We start from the raw sequence: 21,203 nt of genomic DNA, 5'->3' as shown, positions 1-21,203 counted from the left end.
TATTTAAAAAATATATAAAAATAAAAGCTAATTTAAAATATTAATAAATACTTCAATAGTATATAAACAACACTTAAATAACACTCATATTCAACAAGTATTGAACCAAAAAATACCAAAAAATTAAATTGTTACCAATATTTGCATGTGCTATGCATATCAAAATATACAATCTTAGCTTAGCAACATGCTAATGCCAAACTCTATTGAATGTAATTCACAGGAGTTGAGTCCTTTGTGCACTTGCATGCTATTTGTAAGATTCTCAGAGTTGATGCCTATGAAGAGCACTCCAAATTGGTCACTTATTAGTAGGGATGCACTGATACCGATACCAGTCCGATACCAATCTCATGTACTTGTAATTGTAAAAATACCCCCGATACCTCACGTGACGTAACTGACAGAATTTCCCATGCACACAGACACCGGCGGCAGCAGCAGACACAATGTCAGCCTCAGGTGTGCCGAAGTACTTCAAAATTAATGACAACAACCCACACATTGCGAACTGCATGCTTTTTTTTTTATGACAATGGTAATTATGCCCTTTGAAGGTTGTTGGACACTGAAATTTGTGCTTTAAAGGGTCACTATGTAAAAAAAATTCGGTAAAATATGTCAAAAATCACTAGGCCAGTGTTATATATTTTGTTCAATTGATACTTACAATATCCCAAATGTTTCCAACTATTTGTAAATCGTGAGAAATTGCTATTTTAACCAAGGAACCGGGACGTGTGAGGGCGTCGCCTGTCGATTGTGTCATATCTGTGTTACCCTCGGTTTCCGGTTTTATTTTGCAGAAGAGCTTTACTCTCACGGCAGTGTGCAACAAGTGTCATAGCAGCCGCCGAACGAATGCACAGAGTAACGTCATAACATAATTTCCAACACACTCAGATGTATCTAATATGATAAACAGAGCTGCGTTACCTTAGCCTGCCTGACAAGCCAGACCCACATCAAGATGTTGGGTCTGGAAACTCACCATTGGCAGGGCTCAATCCTAGGGGCGGGATAAACGGTTGTCTTTCAAATTCCCTCTGCACGCAATTGGATAGTGCCATGAGCGCCACAACCAACCAGAACAAAGAAGAAAGTGAAGCCGAGCTAACGTTAGCTGATAGACTTCGCCGTATCCGGTCGGCAAAACTCTGAACACATCTTCTTTTCTTAAGAATGACTTCAATGGCGTTCTTTGTTCTTTTCTCAAACAAAAGGTTAACTCCAAGTCTTCCAGAGTTGCGGCCAAAGCCGATTCAAAAGACCGCTGTTCGCCAGCTTCTTTGTTTACGAGTAGCACGCAGAACCTCCGCAACTCTGCCGTCATTATGTTAAGCCCGCCCACCGACTCTACACACACTGTGATTGGCCTGACCAGAGTTTGTTTTTTCCAGCTCTCAGGTCTACCGAGAGTTGCTAGACTACACTTGCGGCAAACTAAATTCTCTGCCGCAAGGGTGCGTCTAGATTTCTAGGCTAGCGTTACCTCAGACTCATGACCGGAAAATGGAAGCGGAAATGGCGCCGGCGACTGTGGCATAATAAAAGTCCCACCGGTGACTGTGTCATAATAAAAGTCCTGCTGCTCATGAGGCGTGTGTTGCGTTCATCTTATTAACAATCGCTCCAGCGGCCTTGCTCAGCTCCACAACACTCGCTCCTGCTTCTGCTTCATACTACAGTAACGTTAATAATCACATCCATGAACATGATTTCTGCCCGAGTCCTATCCTGATTCTTTTCCTCCGGCTGTGACACAAGATTCTGCGCTCAAACTTGCCGTAAACTTGCCGTAATCAAAAAACTTGCCGTAATCAAACTACGCCTTTGTTTTGAATAGGCGACCTCTAGCGGACAGAAAAGTTACATAGTGCACCTTTAAGTTTGTGATAAGCACATAAAAATAATACTTTTTTAATTTGAGTAATAATAAAGAATATGTTCTACATTCACAGTCTCACTGTGTTGTGCTTGGAAAACTGCCACATCACAAAAAAGAGAGAAAAAAGAAAAATAAATTAATAAATGTACAGGTATCGGTATTGGCGAGTAAATATTGGTACTCGTACTATATCCTTAAAAAATGGTATCGGTGCATCCCTAGAAGATAGTAGCCTATTTAGGCCGTTGACAGCAAGGTATTGTAGCTCACTAAGTTTTGGAGCAGAGCCATAGTATTAACTACTTTTCTTTTTTTATGTATATAAAATAGCAATATCATCAACAAGACAAGCTGATAAATGACTCACCCAGCCATTGGGTGAACCACTATGGATCTGGGGTTGTTGAGGTTGCGTACAATGGCTCGTCTGGACTTATCCGAGACCTTCATGACAGATATACTCCTGTACCGTGGATCGGTCCAGTATAGGTTCTTTGATATCCAGTCATAAGCAAGATCTTCCACACCATCCACCCGATTGGCTGCTAGTACCTCCCGGCCTGTGCAGTTTAAAGCAAAGAAACACAAAGATGAAAGTGCAATCCCCTGCTAGTCTGCATGTACACTTAAGAGCTATGAAAGAATGCAGATTGCAGCAAAATATGGAGCCTATGAGCAGACGATTGAACAATACATACTATTGAAATCGGAGGTATTTAATTTGGGCAACTTTCCAAGTTAAGGGCATGTCAGAAAAAAAAGTTAAGATGAAAGCCAATTGATATTGATCATAAATGTACACTTCCAAAAGCCAATTCTGTGAACTTTTATAAGTACACTAGCACTATACACTACCATTCAATAGTTTGGGGTCAGTACGTACAAATAAATAAAAAGAATAACACTTTTATTCACCAAGTACGCATTAAATTGATCATTTAGTGAAAAGTATCACGGTTTCCAAAGAAATATTAAGCAGCACAACTGTTTTCAACATTGATGATAATAATAATATTTGTTTCTTGAGCAGCAAATCAGCATATTAGATGATTTCTGAAGGATCGTGTGACACTGATAACATCAGTTGCATCACAGGAATACAGTACATTTTAAAATATATAAAATATAAAACATATTTTAAAACATCACAGTGTTTACTGTATTTTTTAATCAAATAAATGCAGCCTTGGTGAGAATAAGAAAACATGATTTTTTAAAATTTTACATATCCCAAACTTTTGAATGGTAGTGGAGATGAGATTAAAGCTCACAAACATAAATGCCACACAAAAAAAATCAAAGCAGCACTTAATTTAGCAAATTTCATTTCCCCGTCCCACAATTCATCAGGCTCCCGTGTGTGTTGCCCCTTCTGAAACCCATATCATCAGCTCTACTGGGTCACACTGGCTGCACTTTGGTACTAAGGAACAACAGTGCTTGCCTCCCAACTTGTGTCTTACAGGTGATGAATAAAATGAGTAAACTGTCTATTTTTTGGGGGATTGAGTCAGGAGGAGGAAGGCATTACAGTCCTGGATTTATTTTAGAAATGTAGTCCAACACCAGCGAACACATTATCTTATGTAGTTGGCCTTTGAAGGTAGCTGATAGGCGAGATCACATGCAGCGAAATGTGTTGTTGGCAAACATCCCGAGGGCTGAATGGAATATTCAGTGAGTATCAGTTTCTCACTTTATCTGCCTACAAGTCAAGGACATTTCATCCAAGATTTTGTGCTTTTGTTCACCAGCAAAATGAATGAGAAGATAATTTGAACCAAATAATATTTTAGTGAATATAAACTATATATATATATATATATATATATATATATATATATATATATATATATATATATATATATATATATATATATATATATATATATACACACCGACTAGGCATAACATTATGACCACCTTCCTAATATTGTGTGTAAACAGCCGTGACCCGTCGAGCCATGGACTTCACTAGACCCCTGAAGGTGTGCTGTGGTAAAATGTTAGCAGCAGATCCTTTAAGTCCTGTAAGTTGCGAGATAGGGTCTCCATGGATTTGACTTGTTTGTTCAGCACATCCCACAGACGCTCAATTGGATGCACCTCAAACTCCTCAAACCATTCCTGACCCATTTTTGCTTTGTGGCAGGACGCATTATCCTGCTGAAAGAGGCCACACTCCACCAGGGAATACCGTTTCCATGAAAGCAACGCACACGCACCTGGCCATCCACTTGATATAAAAGAACACGTGATTCATCAGACCAGGCCACCTTCTTCCATTGCTCCGTGGTCCAGTTCTGATGCTCACATGCCCACTGTTGGTGCTTTCGGCGGTGGACAGGGGTCAGCATGGGCACCCTGACTGGTCTGCGGCTATGCAGCCCCGTTCGCAATAAACTGCGATGCACTGTGTGTTCTGACACCTTTCTATCAGAACCAGCATGAACTTCTTGAGCAATTTGAGCTCCAGTAGCTCGACTGTTTGATCGGACCACACCGGCCAGCCTTCGCCCCCCACGTGCATTAATGAGCCTTGGCCGCCCATGACCCTGTCGCCAGTTCACCACTGTTCCTTCCTTGGAGCATTTTTGATAGACACTGACCACTGCAGACCGGCAACACCCCACAAGAGCTGCAGTTTTGGAGATGCTCTGACCCAGTCGTCTAGCCATCACCATTTGGCCCTTGTCAAACTCGCTTAAATCCTAACGCTTGCCCATGTTTCCTGCTTCTAACACATCAGCTTTGAGGACAAAATGTACACTTGTGTCTTTTATATATTCCACCCAATAACAAGTGCCGTGATAAAGAGATAATCAGTGTTATTCACTTCACCTGTCATAATGTTATGCCTAATCCGTGTATAATATATACACACACACACTGCTTTACCGAAATATGCATATAAAAAACTAGCCATTCTCACCAGTTCCATCAATTTTCTGTTTGTAGATGATGTCCTTCACTGTATCAGAAAAGAAAATTGAATTGTCTGCAGCACTGAAGTCCACTCCAACGAAATAAGACGGAGTTCCTGTCACAGGTAGAATGACGTCTTCTTGTGTGGACAGGTTGAAGGGGATCCCTCTGACCGCCAGCTGACTGGAGAACAGCAGAAACTGCCTGACAGCTGTAAGAGACATATTTGCATGATGGTTTTCATATTTTCTTTAAACATCAAGCTCTTGTATCTCAAAAGGTTGATGCCTTATTATATGACCCGATGCAAATGCTAATCAAAGAAACAGACACAAGGAGTGACCGAGATCTGTCTTACCGACACATCTCTTGCCGTCAGCATGCAGATCGTAGCCCATTCGGCAGCGGCAGCGATATCCCAGACCTCCATTATCAGTTCTGTGACTCAGAATACAGATGTGCTCACAGCCTCCTCGATTAGTGCCACAGGGGTTACTTACTGGCCGATCAAACAAACACACGTCACCAAAATAATCCACAAAAAGAATAGCAGTCATGCACTATTTTCGTTTAAAACCTCTCCTAAGCACAGTGATTGATTATCAGGTGTTTCACTGCCATCCAAGATGCAACAGGACATTTTAACTTAATGGTTACACTATAAATAAGATGAGACCACATTGCATATCTGACTATCTGTATGTGTGGTTTCATTGATCGAATCAAAACTTTTTGGACCACGCTTACAAATGTATTTAGCACATTTGTGAATGCATCACCAGAGATGAGTGGGAAAATACTTATAGAACCAAAACCACACTATAACCAAAACTGCACTGAAAGCACATACTTCTAGAACTAAAACCACACTAAAACTCTGTTGTCGACAGCTAAGCAGTTTAATATTAATCATACTGAGTGGCACATGCACTTCCTAGGCTGCTTACCAAAGGGCTGTTTGTATGCATGGACCACAGTCAGGCCATGTGGTCTCTGAGAGGTCCTGTAGAGCTCTTGTGGGCTGTTGTCGCTGTATTTATTAGCCTTCATAACGGCCATCTTAGTCCAGTCAGTGTAGTAGACCGAATGCTCGAACAAAGCAATGCCAAATGGATGAGGAATCACAGAACCACCATGAACCACCGTTTTCCTATCGGAGAATTCAAATAAGAGCTTAAAGGGATAGTTCACCCAAAAATGAAAATTAGCCCATAATTTACTCACCCTCAAGTCATCCTAGGTGTATATGACATTCTTCTTTCAGACGAATAAAATCTGAGTTATATTACAAAAGTCCTGGCTAATCCAAGCATTAGAATTTGATTTATAGTTGCTCTGTTTTTAGGGTGTTAATAAAGGCCTTCTGAAGCGAATCGATGCGTTTGTGTAAGAAAAATATCCATATTTAAAACTTTATAAAGTAAAGTTTCGGCCGACCGCCTTCCCTGTTCAATTTATGGAAAAATTGTTGAAAGTTACCCTGCCGATCGAAAGACAAACGCGACCAGGTAGGCTCGTCATGACGTCACGTACTCATCTTGAGTTTCAATTTCAACATTCAACACTTTTCCGCGGAAGGCGGTCGGCCGAAAGTTTGATAAAGTTTTAAATATGAATATTTTTCTTACACAAACACGTCGATTTGCTTCAGAAGGCCTTTATTAACACCCCGGAGCCACGTGGAGTAGTTATTTGACGGACAGATGCACTTTCTATGGACTTCAAAAACTATGAATCCAATTCTAATGCTAGGATTTGCCTGGACTTTTGTAATATAACTCAGATTTTATTTGTCTGAAAGAAGAATGTCATATACACCTAGGATGACTTGAGGGTGAGTAAATTATGGGCTAATTTTCATTTTTGGATCTATATCCAAAAATTAACTTCTGAAAAGTGGGAAAATCAGCATGCATTTCCAAATAAAACATCTCTGCAACTTTTAATAGATACCTGTGCAAGCCATCGTAGGTTGTGGTTTCAATATAATCGTAACGGCTGTCCACCCAATACACTCTCTTGGCCTCAAGGTCCAAAGTAATCCCAGCAGGCCAGCCGAGTTTGGTCCTGATGATCCCGTATCGATTGGTCCCATCCATGAAGGCCCTTTCCAGACCTGGTTCTCCATTCAAAGTATCCCAGTCAGAGAAGAAGAGGTACCTAAACTCAAACACAATAATCTCATTGTGCCACACAAGACATTCTTTTAAAATGACACTTAACATCTACAATAAAAAGAGGAAGTAATCCTAAATTAAATGATCCTATTATAATGAGACAATCCATGATTTATGAAACTCATGTTGCACTGGAAGACTTAAAGAGCAACTTGAACTTCAAAGGTATTTACTCTAATATATTGTTAGCGCTCAGTTTGGACAGTATTGGGTTACGGATAAAACCCTTGGGGATAAGAACGAGATTTTGAAATAAATACCCAAAGAACTTAATTTTCAAACACGATCCATAGCGATTCAACTTTACGCATTAATTGTCACTTCTCAATTTAGCAGGGGGCCACCTGGCCGTACAGCCCTATTGGGTTTCATCTTTGCTTAATTACTTCTGCCTAATCCTTACAAACAGTGTTCAACATTCCCGTTCTCAGTATCTGAAGCTGCAGATCCGAGATCAGATTTATGATTTCACTTACAATGGGTGCAGATTATGTGGAGGAAGCTAGGATAAGATTAAACGTCTCTCTGGGAACTCACCCCACAGTCGGGTCAAGCGCGAGACCTCTTGGGTTGCCCAGGTGCTCGGCGATCAACGTGACCCGATTGCTCCCATCTAAGTCCACCATGTCGATTCTGTTGACGCTGGCCTCCACCACGTACAGCTTATTATTCACCCAGTCCACGGCGAGGTTTTCAGGATAGTCCACGGATACGTTCAGTACCACCTGCAAATGCGACCCATCCATATCCACGGAAAACACCTATTTGGAGCAAACAAGTTGTGGTTAGATGTTGTTGAGGTTTTGACACTGATGAAAAGACCAGCATTAGTTGTGGATGTTAGTTTGCTGCTGTCACCACCAGGGTTCTTAAAACTAAAATGTAATTATTAAAAAACATTTATGCTAATTGAAATAAAGTTTAAATAAAATGCAATATGCCGTGGGAATTTTAAGAAATTAAATGACTAACTTACTTAAAGGGTTAGTTCACCCAAAAATGAAAATTCTGTCATTAATTACTTACCCTCATGTCGTTCGACACCCGTCAGACCTCCGTTCATCTTCGGAACACAAATGAAGATATTTTAGTTGAAATCTGATGGCTCTGAAAGGCCTCCATTGGCACAATGCACGGTTCACTCTCAAGACCCTTAAAAGGTACTAAAGACGTCGTTACAAAGTCCATCTCACTACAGTGGTTCTACAATAACTTTATGAATCGGCGAGAATAGTTTTTGTGCGCAAAAAAACCCTGAATAACGACTTATATAGTGATGACGATTTCAAAACACGGCCTCATGAAGCTTCGAAGCGTTATGAATCAGTGAGTCGAATCAGCAGTTTGGATCGCCAAATTTCAGCAGTTTGGCGGTTTGACACGCGATCCGAATCATGATTCGACTCACTGATTCATAACTCTTCGAAGCTTCACGATGCCGTGTTTTGAAATCGTCATCACTATGTAAATCGTTATTTAGGGTTTTTTTTTTTAAGTTATTGTAGAACCACTGTAGTGAGATGGACTTTGTAACGACGTCTTTAGTACCTTTTAAGGGTCTTGAGAGTGAACCGTGCATTGTGCCAATGGAGGCCTTTTAGAGCCATCAGATTTCAACTAAAATATCTTCATTTGTGTTCCGAAGATGAACGGAGGTCTTACGGGTGTCGAACGACATGAGGGTAAGTTATTGATGACAGAATTTTCATTTTTGGGTGAACTAACCCTTTAACTAAATAAATATATGTATATGTATATTTTAATATATAATATTATAAACAAAATATTACAAATAAATATGGCACATTAAATCATTTATAATAAATAAAGAATTGTTTGGTAATTTTTAATTGCCAAATAAATTAATTATAAATGTAAAAACTATCAATATCATTTAATAAAATAAATAAAATAAAAAACTAAATAAAAAAATTGAAATGTTGCCTTGGCAAGTTGAAGAACTGAAATTAACTAAATTACTGAATATTATAAATAAAATATTCAAAATAATAAATAATAAAATTAAAATTACTGAATAAATGAAAACTAAAACTGAACGAAAGCTAAAGCTAAAAATGAAAATAATCTACACCTAAATAACAATATTAAATAAAAAAAACTAAGGTGACTCAAAAACTGAACACTAAAATATAAAAGCTAATTTAAAGTATTTATAAAAACGATCATTTCCATTTTCAACACTTTATTTTACCATGTTAATAATTATACCATGTATACCACACACTTCATTAAAAAAAAATGATTATACCACGTTCTTTCTGAATACTCAATTCTGATTGGCTGGAAGGTGTGCAATAAAACCGTTTTAATGCACAAGTAGTTCCAAGTCAGTTGTCATTAAAACGCAAACAAACACACACACACACACACACACACATAGTGGAGATCGCATTGTGCAGTGCGCACACACAGAAACTTGTTTTCAACGCCGCCCCACGACTTTTAATAATAAAATAGATTCGCTACATTATATTTTTTCAGCAACGAGGGAGGCACAATACCATGGTATAAGCGGGTATTTCTCAATGTTAAGTGGTCTCTTAATTTTTTCCAGAGCTGTATATAATACTAAAATAACACTGGTTCAACCAGCTTCACTTTAAAGATCCTGATAGTCAACCAACCTCATAAGTTTGCCTGGTTATTTCCTAGTATGCTGCACAAAATCAGCCTATAGAAATGAAACCTGATCAAAGGTGGTCTTTTTTGCTAAATCCTACAAAAACCATCACAACTTAGTCAGAGCTTGACATTATATTCTCTTCTTGAATAATCATGGGTAATAAGATTGTAGTTGGTCTTGTATCATCTAACATCTGAGAGGTTGCCTTACTCCGCTGCCCCAGAGGTGGTACTCTGAAACCACTGCCCTATTGATTAAAAGATGGCACCAGTTTCTCAGGCTGGATCCCTTGGCATCATAACACAAGCTAAGGCACCAATGCTCTTTGCAGGCTTCGCCCTTTGGAAACCAGAGCCAAACGTCTAAAAGACTATGATTCTTAGCTGACCCGTTTAACAGAAACTCAAGCTGTGAAGGTGGTCTGGTGGCGTGGCTCTCTGCAGACCCCCTGCGAAGAGACTCTACTGGCATTGTGTCATGTTGGGGTACTAATCTCAGAAACCCGTCTCCTTGTATGTACCCACATTTTTGCTCCATGGCTGATGTCCAAATCACAATGTAGCCAAGAGTTTGAAACAAAGCTCTTTCAGCTGGCCAAAAAAATGCATAAAAAAGGGACTGAACGTGGGGAACACGAATACTGCACGGTCACTCCAGATCCTCTCGGGTTGCGTAAAATTACGCTGAAATATGCACGTTTTCCTGCATATCAGACACTTTCTGGAGATTAGAAAAATGCGGAGTCTAGCACCGATCTGAGTCAGTTACCGTGACTGCAGCCCTTTGGGAGCCAGACTGCTCGCCCATTATTAACGTATTAGCAGTATCTACAGGCATCAGTCAAAGAATTCCCCTTTCCGCTGACGGAGAGCCAACTTCCTTTACAGCCTCCACAAACATTTTTTTTTTCTCCTTTTCTTTAATCCTCAAAGACCCAAGTGCTGATAGTTATTATATATTTTCTTTTTTTCCTCATATTTTTTGTTTTGGGGTGAATTTTGGTTAAACATTAGCAAAACAAAACAAAAACAGAGGGTTTTCAAGGCAGTAAAATTGCACCATTGAATTTTCTCTCATTTCTATGTTGAGAATTAAAGGAACACTCATTTACCAACTCCCCTAGAGAGTACCGTAACAGTTGAGTTTTATCGTTTTCAAATCCATTTGGCCGATCTCCGGGTCTGGCGGTAGCACTTTTAGCATAGCTTAGCATAGATCATTGAATATGATTAGACCGTTAGCATCTCGCTCAAAAATGCTATAAGAAATGCTATATAGAAAAATTCTATATTTTTCCTATTTAAAACTTGACCCTTCTGTAGTTACATAGTGTACAAAGACTGACGGAAAATTATATTTTGATATTTTTCAATGATATTGCGTAATATCATTGCGCCGCTGCACTCATGGTACGGCAGAAAAGTTCCTTGATTATTATGCGGGAATGAAAGTATAGTTCCGAGCCATATCGGCCTAGAAAATTGCAGCTTTTAATTTTCTGTTGGTCTTAGTACACGCTGTAACTACAGAAGAGTCCAGTTTTAAATAGGAAAAATATCAAAAGTCTTTGGTCTTTTTTGAGCGAGATGCTAACGGTCTAATCAGATTCAATGATCTATGCTAAGCTATGCTAAAAGTGCTACCACCAGACTCAGAGATCGGCTGAATGGATTCAAAAACAGTAAAACTCAACTGTTTATCTCTGGGGGAGTTGGAAAATTAGCCTATTTTCATAAAGAGTGGAGTGTTCCTTTAAGGAAAGTTTTTTTTTAGAATATAATTTTTGCTCTTTCTCGGGTGTGCATTATTTTCTAACTGGAGTCAATTATTCCGCTTATACTACGGTTACCAAACCTCAAGATGTTCAGATGATGTATTTCATGACATCTGTCAGGTTTTTGTACTTAAAACGCTTGTGTGCAGGACTAATTTCTTACACATCTAAACCCAAGCCTGCATCATTTTAGAGCTAGTAACAAAGCCTTCAGCCACTGATAGCAGACTAATGCAGTTATTATACTAATATATATATATATATATATATATATATATATATATATATATATATATATATATATATATATATATATATATATATATATATATATATATATATATATATATATATATATATATATAGTGATGCACCGAAATGAAAATTCTGGCCCGAAACCGAAAATTTAGGATGCACTTGGCCGAAAACCGAAACTGAAGCCGAAAATGGCTTCTTTTAAAAACGTATACTAATATATATTGCTTGAATTTAATGGATCTGAAATGAAAAAATCAGGAACCAATAGAATAATCAAACTTTTATTAAGTTACTAAAATATTTTTAACAATAAATATAAATAATAATACCAAATAGGCCTAATATTATTATAAGTTTTATGTTCCATCAAATAAAATAGTTTTTTTAACAGTTTTTAACAAAAAGATCCTCAATTATCTGAATAACTGCACACAAAATCACAGAATGGTTCTCATTAAGAACATGAGATGCTGCACTGAATAGTCTCTCAATGTCTGTCACTGTTCTCCGGGAAAAATGGCATTTGGGGGGTAAAATATGTGTTTTTTTGGCAGGGTTGCCTGCTAAAATTCACATTCCTGGGTCTAAATATCACATAATTGGGGTCGCTTCAATCTGCGGACATGGAAAAACATACCGCGGGAAAACCGCAGACTTGCCAACACTGCTTGGGGCAGATAAATACCTGCGTGCAATCCGCGCAAGCAATGGAAAGCGGCCTTCGTTCCCGCGCCAGTAGTCAAGGGAATTGTCGCTTCTGGCAATGGGTAGTTCAGCTGGATACGTCTCTATTTGTTCTCATACCGCTGACATGCTTAATCTTTGATAGGCAGACGTGGCGCGTGATAACGGCTCGACCGTGAGTGAAACCTAAGCGCTTGCGCACGGATGGGAGGGGCGAGTGACGTCGGTTTACGTTTTCGGCAGTTTTTTTTATTTCGGCCCGAAACCGATAATGCCATTTCCGGCCGAACATTTTCGGCGGCTGAAATGTCGGTGCACCCCTATATATATATATATATATAGAGAGAGAGAGAGAGAGATAGAGAGAGAGAGAGAGAGAGAGAGAGAGAGAGAGAGAGAGAGAGAGAGAGAGAGAGAGAGAGAGAGAGATTAAGATTAAGTGTGTGTGGATTACCTAAATCTGTGTTCAGCAGCAGTGTCTCTACTAATTGCGAAACTGTAAGTTTATCTGCTTCAAGAACAGCGCCGTTATTACCTGGCTAGTGAGAAATGTCATGTAGCTATTAAGTTGCTAAACTATTTTACTGATAAATTTGTCAGAGCAGCGCTGACAACACATTTCTGTGTGAGTGTGTGTCCGTACTGTATGTGTGTGCATTTGAATAGGAGAGAGAGAGAGCGGGAGAAAGAGAGTATGTGCTTTCCGTACATGATAAAAAGTCATTTTGACGCAAAAAACATGAAAATAATTTGTTGTTTTTACTCTTTTGTTTATTATATATTTGCTTGGTCAGTGTCTTTTGGGTTTTGGTTCTTTTGCTCTTGTCGGCTGTAAGGACCTTTGAAATAACTGAAATCATTTGGCGAAGTGATATGGAACTGTTATGCGGTCAAGACCAAATGTTTGAGGTCAGCATGATTTGCATTTAAAAATAACTTGCTTTTATTCAGCAAGGATGTGTTAATTTTATAAAAAAGTAACAATATACACATTTATAATGTATAATTGCTGTTCTTTTAAACTTTCTATTTAAAAAAAAAATCATTAACTTGTTGCTATTATGCATTTGAGAATTTGTAACCCATTTTTAGTGAAAACAGATATTATATAACACTTTAAATGTGTTTTAATTTAAAAGTGGGTCTCTGAGGGTTAACATAATATTGCTTGGTCCTGATTGCTTCAGGAAGAGTTTAGGGAGGCTTGGAAGATGCTGACACACTCTGTTTGGGCCTTTAGCCAAACGCTGTTGCTGGGGTGTGTGAGGTGAGATCAGAGCAGTCTGACTGGCACAATGATTGCGTGTGTGAGTGTGTGTTGCGGGTCAGGGACGTTACTACATGTCCAAGGAGGAAGAGCTGTATAATGCAGAGCTTTGTTATCAACAACAAATGTAACATCGATATCTCTCGGCCTGACAAGGTTAGAACTTCAGTAATCTGTGAAATGCCACTTATTAAATTCAGGAAATCTGAGAACCCGTGGCAGGTGCCAGAGCATTAAATGAATGTAAGTGGGAAACATTAATGCCACACACTGAGCTGTGAAATATGGTACAATGAGCTGTAAATCAATTAGAACTGGGAGATATAGATCTTAAACATTCACAATATATATGCAATGATTTTGCTGGCAAGTTAAGAAATATTGTAAATATTGTGCCTTAATTGTTTCAACTACTAGGCTACATTGGCTGTTTGATGAAAAATTATTTACAAATACATAAACCTCGTCAAAAGGCTGAAAAATATTGAGATTGTACACTGGGTCAAAAGTTTAGAATCGGTAAGATTTTTTTAATGTTTTTAAAATAAGTCTCTTATGCTCACAAAAGCTGCATTTATCTGCAAAAATAGAAAAACTGAAATATTATTACAATGTAAAATAATGGTTTCTATCTGAATATATTTTGAAATGTAATTTATTCCTGTCATGCAAAGCTGAGTGTCACATGATCCTTCAGAAATCATTATAATATGATGATTTGCTTCTTAAGAAACAATTATTATTTTTATCAAGGTTGAAAACAGTTGTGCTGCTTAGTATTTTTGTAGAAACCAAAACAATTTCAGGATTCTTTGAAGAATAGAAATGTCAAAAACTGCATTTATTTAAAATATAACTTTTTTCTAACATTATAAACATCTTTACTGTCACTTTTGATCAATTGAATACATCCTTGTTGAATAAAAGAAAAAAATCGTCCCAAACTTTTGAATGGTAGTTAGCCCTGCTCAATTTTAGGAACTATATGCAACCTGCAAGGATTGTTGTTCTTAGTCTATAGTCCATTTTACCTTATTTTGGATTGTGTCTGTCCAAAAGACCCTGTTCAGTTGGTAGTGGAAGTCCACACCCACCGCAACTCCTCTGTTCTGGGACTCAACCAGGGTTTGAGCGTTGTGTCCGTGGACATCAGCAATCAGCAAGTCTCTCCCATTGGAGAATATCAGAGAGGGCATCCCAGCTAAAGATGACCAAACAAAGTGAATTCATTTAGTGATAAACCTACTGTATATAGTTTGACAATCTTCAGAGAGCTCACATAATATAATGTACATTTGATAAGACATAACTAATGTGAGAGAGTTTAAGATTGGCTGTTTGGTGCCAGCGCTTGTTATTAATTTTCCAGGGCCTGCCTAACAAATGGGTTGGGAGGAAGACATTTCAGGAGCTTAATAACATGATGGCATTCAATGCAAACTGAGGCACTTGAAGAGAAATGGACTACAAAAAGCCTGATTAATGGACATAAAAGATAACAGTTAACACTAGGAATATTAGTCTGAAAGCCATGATGCAAGTGAAAACATGCAGGAAAATACAATGCAGAAATAACAGCTAAAATTAAAAAATATATATGTGTAAACCTGTGTAAAATATATTTTAAAATATTAATACATTTAATATGATTTATTATGAGGAAAACATTTTAAAAAATGTATAAAGATTTTTGCGAAGATTTCAAAGTATGCCAACTTTATATTGTAATATGCTTGTGATCACAAGCTGTAATCATGATTGCCTAACATGTTAAGTAAAATCAAATAAATATAGTAAACAATATAATGCACACAATAATATAGAAAAATAATGCACACCCGAGGCGTAACAGCCACTCCGCTTCGTGTCGTGACCGCATCACCACCTCGGATGTGCATTATTTTTCTAATAATTCAACGGCCCGTCGTCAATTATTCCACTTATACTACGGTTACCACACCTCAAGACATCGATCCGATGATATATTTAAAGGGATTCATCCGGTTTTTGTACTTAAATCGCTATTGTGAGTAGGGCTATTTCTTCCGCGTCTCATCCAACTGCTCTTTTGCTAGTTCCGAAACGTCATTTTAAAGCTAGTTGTGGAGGCTTGAGCCACACTGATAGCAGACTAATGCCGTTATTAATGCAGCGAGTTATTAGAGAGAGAGAGAGAGAGAGAGAGAGAGAGAGAGAGAGAGAGAGAGAGAGAGCCTGTGTCTCTTTCAACAGCGTCAACTAATACGGAACTGTAAGAACAGCGCCTTTATTAACGTTACCTCGCTAGTGAGAAATGTCATGTTGCTTTTAAGTTGCTAAACTATTTTACTGATAAAATCGTCAGAGCAGCGCTGACATCTCGTTTCTGTGCGAGTGTGTCCGCACTGTATGTGTGCGCGTTTGAATGGGAGGGCAGAGAGAGCGGAAGAACGAGAGTAATGTGCGTTTCTTACATAATTAACGTAATTTTGTGGAAATAAAACATGAAAATTTGTCCTTTTTATCTTATTGTTTACTATATTTATTTGATTGGTCAGTGTCGTTGTGGGTTTTGGTTATTTGCTGTTGTCGGCTGTAAAGACATTTGAAATAACTGAAATCATTTGGCGAAGTGATATGGAACTGTAATGTGGTCAAGACCTGCCTGGAACTACGTTCGCTGTGCATTTCCCAGAAAATAATTGCACACCTCAGAACGTTCATCAGCCAATCAGATTCAAGCATTCAACGGCCCCGTAGTATAATTGTGTCTTAATCTGCTACAAAACTTGTATTATCTTATAGCTGTTGCTTTGAAACACTGATTTATTGAACTGAACTGAATTGAGCTGAATGACACTATTGTATTTTTTTTTTAGAGCTGCTTTACAGCAGAATGTGATTTTGATGAAGTTTGCATCATGGATCGTTATTTTCCTGATTATCAATCAGTTTGAAACAGTCTATATTGTATAAAGTGCTTTATAAATAAAGATGACTTGACACTCATCTCTGACTGATAACAGAAACTGATTAGAGTACCTTCAACATACAGGGATTGAGAATTTAGGCCCCATGTTAGAGGTCTGAATGAACCTACATGAGGGATTTGCTCGGCAGTATCTGTGCTGCTCCAGAAGATAACCCTCCCGACAGCTGCAGCGATGGCTTCCAATCCGATCCTCACACAGCTGGTCACACATACCCCATAGACTACAGTCATCATGATCTGCATGTGCAGAAAGATGTTGGGATAGAGTTGAGTGGATGTCAAGTTTGATTGAGTGTGTGAATAACCATTTTCATCACCAATCAAAAGTTTGAGCGGCTCACCGATGCATGAGCGGCTGTCATTTCTGCTGACCACGTATCCTGGAGGACAGGCACAGGTTCCTCCGTCAGGAGACGCGTGACAGTGATGTTCACAGCTCAGGGATGCACAGCGCCATATACCTGACACGAAACACAGATACACATCACTCCAAATGTTAGGTAAACTTTAAAGCCAGCATGAAACGGAAGTAGCAATCGTCTTTTCTTCCCTATTGTGAAACGGTAAGTAAAAATGTAAATGTTCACACCAATAAACACGTCATCAGAGAAGAGAAGAGATGTCATTGCAAGAGGGTGGGGAAGTCATTTTGATTAAAATAGGGGCATATGAATTAAAAAAATGATAAAATATATGTTGTTATTGTTCCACTTAATTTTTTTTATTTATTTAAATATTAAAGCTACACTGTGTAACTTTTTTAGTTTATTCTTAGCTAAAAACACTTAGTTCTTTCAAAAATATATGTGCTCATTAATGTATATTTACTTCTTTCAAGTAATAAAGTATTCTCGTAAGTTTATAATATTCCATTGAAAATACATACGGGTGAGGGGTTCGAATGCGGGTCGCCATGTTGCCCCTCCATCTTGAAAGTACATTAGCCAAAGAGGGACATACCCGTGAATTCAAGCTTCGCCTTTCGCGTTTTAACACTCGATGGCACCGTGTCGAATGTGGACGAGGTCGAACTGGAGGCCATATTAATCTTGGACTAAATCGGCCACCGTAGGAGTTAAAACGAAATCGGAATTGAGAGGAAGAGAAACTAATATTCACTGGATGGTCATATACCTTTTAACCGCTAGATGGGGGAAAATATCACACAGTGTAGCTTTAATAAAGTTAATGAACAAAGTTAATAAAGTAGATAAAACAAAGATTATTGAAGTATCTTTTACAAGAAATACTATTTCAGTCTTTTTACTTCAAAATTTCACAGTTAATTCAATGTGTTACTTGCTGTTTCTTTTTTATTATTCATGTCTTTTTGATTATTTTGTTAATTATTCGTGTTGTTTCTACACCAAATTAAATTAAATAAATAGAATATTAATATTAGATCTGAAATAACTGTAAATAATGAAATGACAAAGGTTTTAAGTTGAAGTATGAAAAAAATGACTAAAACTGAAATAAAATCTACAGTTATATCGAAATATAAAAACCCAGAATAATAAATAATAAATATGACACTAATAAATATGACAAAAGCACATGAAAATAATTGCCCCAAAAAAAGCTGATTCAAAATATTAATAAATACTATAATAGTATATAGATAATACTAAAATAAAATAAAAATCAGCTAGTGTTACAGTGGATTTAGTGATTTTTAGGTGGTAACTGACTGCAGTTGCGTCCAGCAGTGGTGTTGGTTTCATCTTCTCCGTCTGGACAGTGTACCGTCCCATCACAGAGGTGGTCAAGAGGGATGCAAACACCAGAAGAAGGACACGGCCATTCCCCTGGATAACATTCACGCTGTACGTTGTCTAAACACACCACAAAAACACAATTTCAGCCCATATGTCAGTCAAGAAGCAATAAAAGTGAAGCCTGGTTTTTGCAATAATTAGCATGCCGAGGGACATTTTAAGGATGTACCGCAGCCTCTCTCATCCGCGTTGTCCTCGCAGTCGTCCTCTCCATCACACAGCCAGACCTGGTGAATGCAGCGGCCACTGGGACAGGTGAAGTATGTTCCTCTGCAGGTTGGGTAAGCTGTAGATGGTACACACATATGCTTTACTAAGCTACCCTTTTACATTCTTTATGATTAGATTTGAGGTTGAGAAAATGCTAGATTAAAACTACGTACTGCAGTTCTGTTCATCACTTCTGTCTCCACAATCATCGTCATGGTCGCAGATGTATCCGCGAGGAATACACTCTCCGTTACTGCACTGAAACTGACCGCTGCTGCACCGCCGGGCTGAACACAAACAAGGAAAAATACGTCCGTCCATCACATAATTTGACACAAAAGTTAAATATAGTTTAATACAGAAATACATTTTATTCACCTTCATGTCATTCCGACCCAGTAATATTTTCTTTCTCCAAATTTGTGCACTTTATTATGTCTTATGAAGCCACATAATAGATTTGTGTGAGATGAAGTTCAAAATATAAGCGTTTCAAATATAATTTGTGCATGTTTTCAATTAACAAATGGTGCATTTGAACACATGGTTTTCGATTGTTGTAGCGAATCGCAACAAAAAAAATTAGACTGCGAATGGGATAATCAGTGCAAAAATGACTTAAATTTGCTTTGTTTGTCACAAAAAAAATATCAAATGGCTTCATAACACTTGAAATGTTGTGCAAAAGTCACTTTTATTAATATTTGTATAATGCCTAGCATTGTATGTTGTGTTTCACAGAATCAGGGTTATTAACTAAAACTATTAAAAACACTTTTGTTCACTGTTCATTCAAATAAAGCTGAAATTAAAAATATATATTTATAAATATTAGATGAAAAACTTGAAAAAATTATGAAAAAATGTGAAATGTTGCCTTTGCAAATAATTTAAATAAGTTTAAGGTGAAACACTAAAATTACTAATTGAAAATAAATAAAAACTAAAACTTAACTAATACTAAAACTGAAATAAAATAAATTAAACTTAAATAGTAATATAAAAAATGAATAAAAATGTATGTAACAAAATTAATTTTTTTTTTACTAAAATGAGAATGTAAACTAAAAAATTAAAATAAAAGCAAATTCAAAATATTAATAAAAAACATAATAGTATATAAATAATACTAAAATAACACTGCATAGAACAAACTGAGAATAATGTATTTATATACTATATACATATTTATGTACTATATGTATATAGTATATATATATATATTAGGGCTGTCAAAAGATTAATCGCATCCAAAATAAAAGTTTGTGTTTACATAATATATGTGTGTGTGTACTCTGTTAATTATTAATTATATATAAATACACACACAAGCATGTATATATTTAAGAAAAAAAAATTTTTTTTATATATAAAACATTTATATTTATATATATTATAGATTATATAAATGTATATACAGTATATACAAGCAAATATTTCTTAAATATATACATGAATGTGTGTGTATTTATATATAAATAATAATTAACAGAGTACACACACATATATTATGTAAACACAAACTTTTATTTTGGATGTGATTAATCGCGATTAATCTTTTGACAGCCCTAGTATGTATATATATATAATATTTTTTTAACTATTAAACAATTATTCTAATTAAACACAAGCAAAATCATGTAGTGGTAAATGTAGCGTAGACATTTTCCAGGCCATCCAGTAGATGACTGTGTCTATAAAGTAATATGTGTCCTGCCAGGGAAAGATACTCACTGCAATTGGCCTCGTCTGAGCCGTCTCGGCAGTTGAGCACCTGGTCACAGCGCTGGCTCCTGTTATAGCACGCCCCGTTAGCACACCTCAGCTCCGAGCACTCTGGGTAGACTGAGAAAAGGAGACTCTATCCATCACTCAGTCATTCAATTAAATATCACTGTGTAATACAATCCAGCGTCCACTGTGGTATGGCATACAGTGAGTGGTCTTAATGTATGAGCAAAGAATCAGCAGAAAGCTAATGTGGAACCAAACACAAACCAAAAAAATGTGTATAGCAAGTCTGTTACAGTAAAGCAGTATGTGATAAGAGCTCAATGATGGCACAGAAACTGAACTGACACTTGCACTAATCCACAGAGGAATCTGCAATCAACTCTGACAAACAAGAAGCATATTGTGGCCATTTCTGTCCATCAGCGAGACTCTTAATCTTACAAATTGATTAAAATGCCAAAGGAGCCTTTAAGGGGGGAGGAAACACACACACACACACACACACACACAGAGGGCTGGGCGATATGCTATATGTTATATTCACACTATAAAATTAAGCAATATCATGAATTTTGCTGATGTATGTGCTCTTATTATGCACCACAGTTTTATAATGCCATGTATTGGTGGTAGAGAGAGACTGTATATTTTGAATGCATACGTCTTCTAAATGCGTATTTTGTTATTGTTTTGGAGTACACTAGCTTATAGATAACAGTAAAGGGATAGTTGAACCAAAAATGAAAATTCTGTCAATTATTACTCACCCTCATGTCTTTCGTTCATCTTTGGAGCACAAATGAAGATATTTTTAATGAAATCTGAGAGTTTTCTGTCCCTCCATTAACAGCTTCACAACTACCACTTTGAGGCTTCAAAAGTTCATAAAGAGA

General features: G+C 37.3%; 1 protein-coding gene across 1 annotated transcript in view; it reads right to left on the bottom strand.

The window, feature by feature from the left end:
* Nucleotides 1–21,203, bottom strand: part of lrp2a (low density lipoprotein receptor-related protein 2a) — a gene marked incomplete at its 5' end in the record, with an annotated part of 148,918 nt that overhangs the window by 102,247 nt on the left and 25,468 nt on the right. Inside the window, 13 exons of the mRNA XM_079821156.1 lie at nucleotides 2,256–2,448; nucleotides 4,821–5,024; nucleotides 5,172–5,312; nucleotides 5,761–5,963; nucleotides 6,767–6,973; nucleotides 7,528–7,751; nucleotides 14,649–14,818; nucleotides 16,697–16,825; nucleotides 16,930–17,049; nucleotides 18,280–18,423; nucleotides 18,536–18,652; nucleotides 18,750–18,863; nucleotides 20,311–20,421. Coding sequence (XP_079677282.1) covers nucleotides 2,256–2,448; nucleotides 4,821–5,024; nucleotides 5,172–5,312; nucleotides 5,761–5,963; nucleotides 6,767–6,973; nucleotides 7,528–7,751; nucleotides 14,649–14,818; nucleotides 16,697–16,825; nucleotides 16,930–17,049; nucleotides 18,280–18,423; nucleotides 18,536–18,652; nucleotides 18,750–18,863; nucleotides 20,311–20,421 — 2,077 coding nt within the window. The remainder of the gene's footprint in view (nucleotides 1–2,255; nucleotides 2,449–4,820; nucleotides 5,025–5,171; nucleotides 5,313–5,760; nucleotides 5,964–6,766; nucleotides 6,974–7,527; nucleotides 7,752–14,648; nucleotides 14,819–16,696; nucleotides 16,826–16,929; nucleotides 17,050–18,279; nucleotides 18,424–18,535; nucleotides 18,653–18,749; nucleotides 18,864–20,310; nucleotides 20,422–21,203) is intronic.

This window comes from Gobio gobio (genome assembly GCF_949357685.1).
Source record: "Gobio gobio genome assembly, chromosome: 7".
Taxonomy (NCBI): Eukaryota; Metazoa; Chordata; class Actinopteri; order Cypriniformes; family Gobionidae; genus Gobio; species Gobio gobio.
This window is presented reverse-complemented; position numbering and strand designations above follow the sequence as displayed.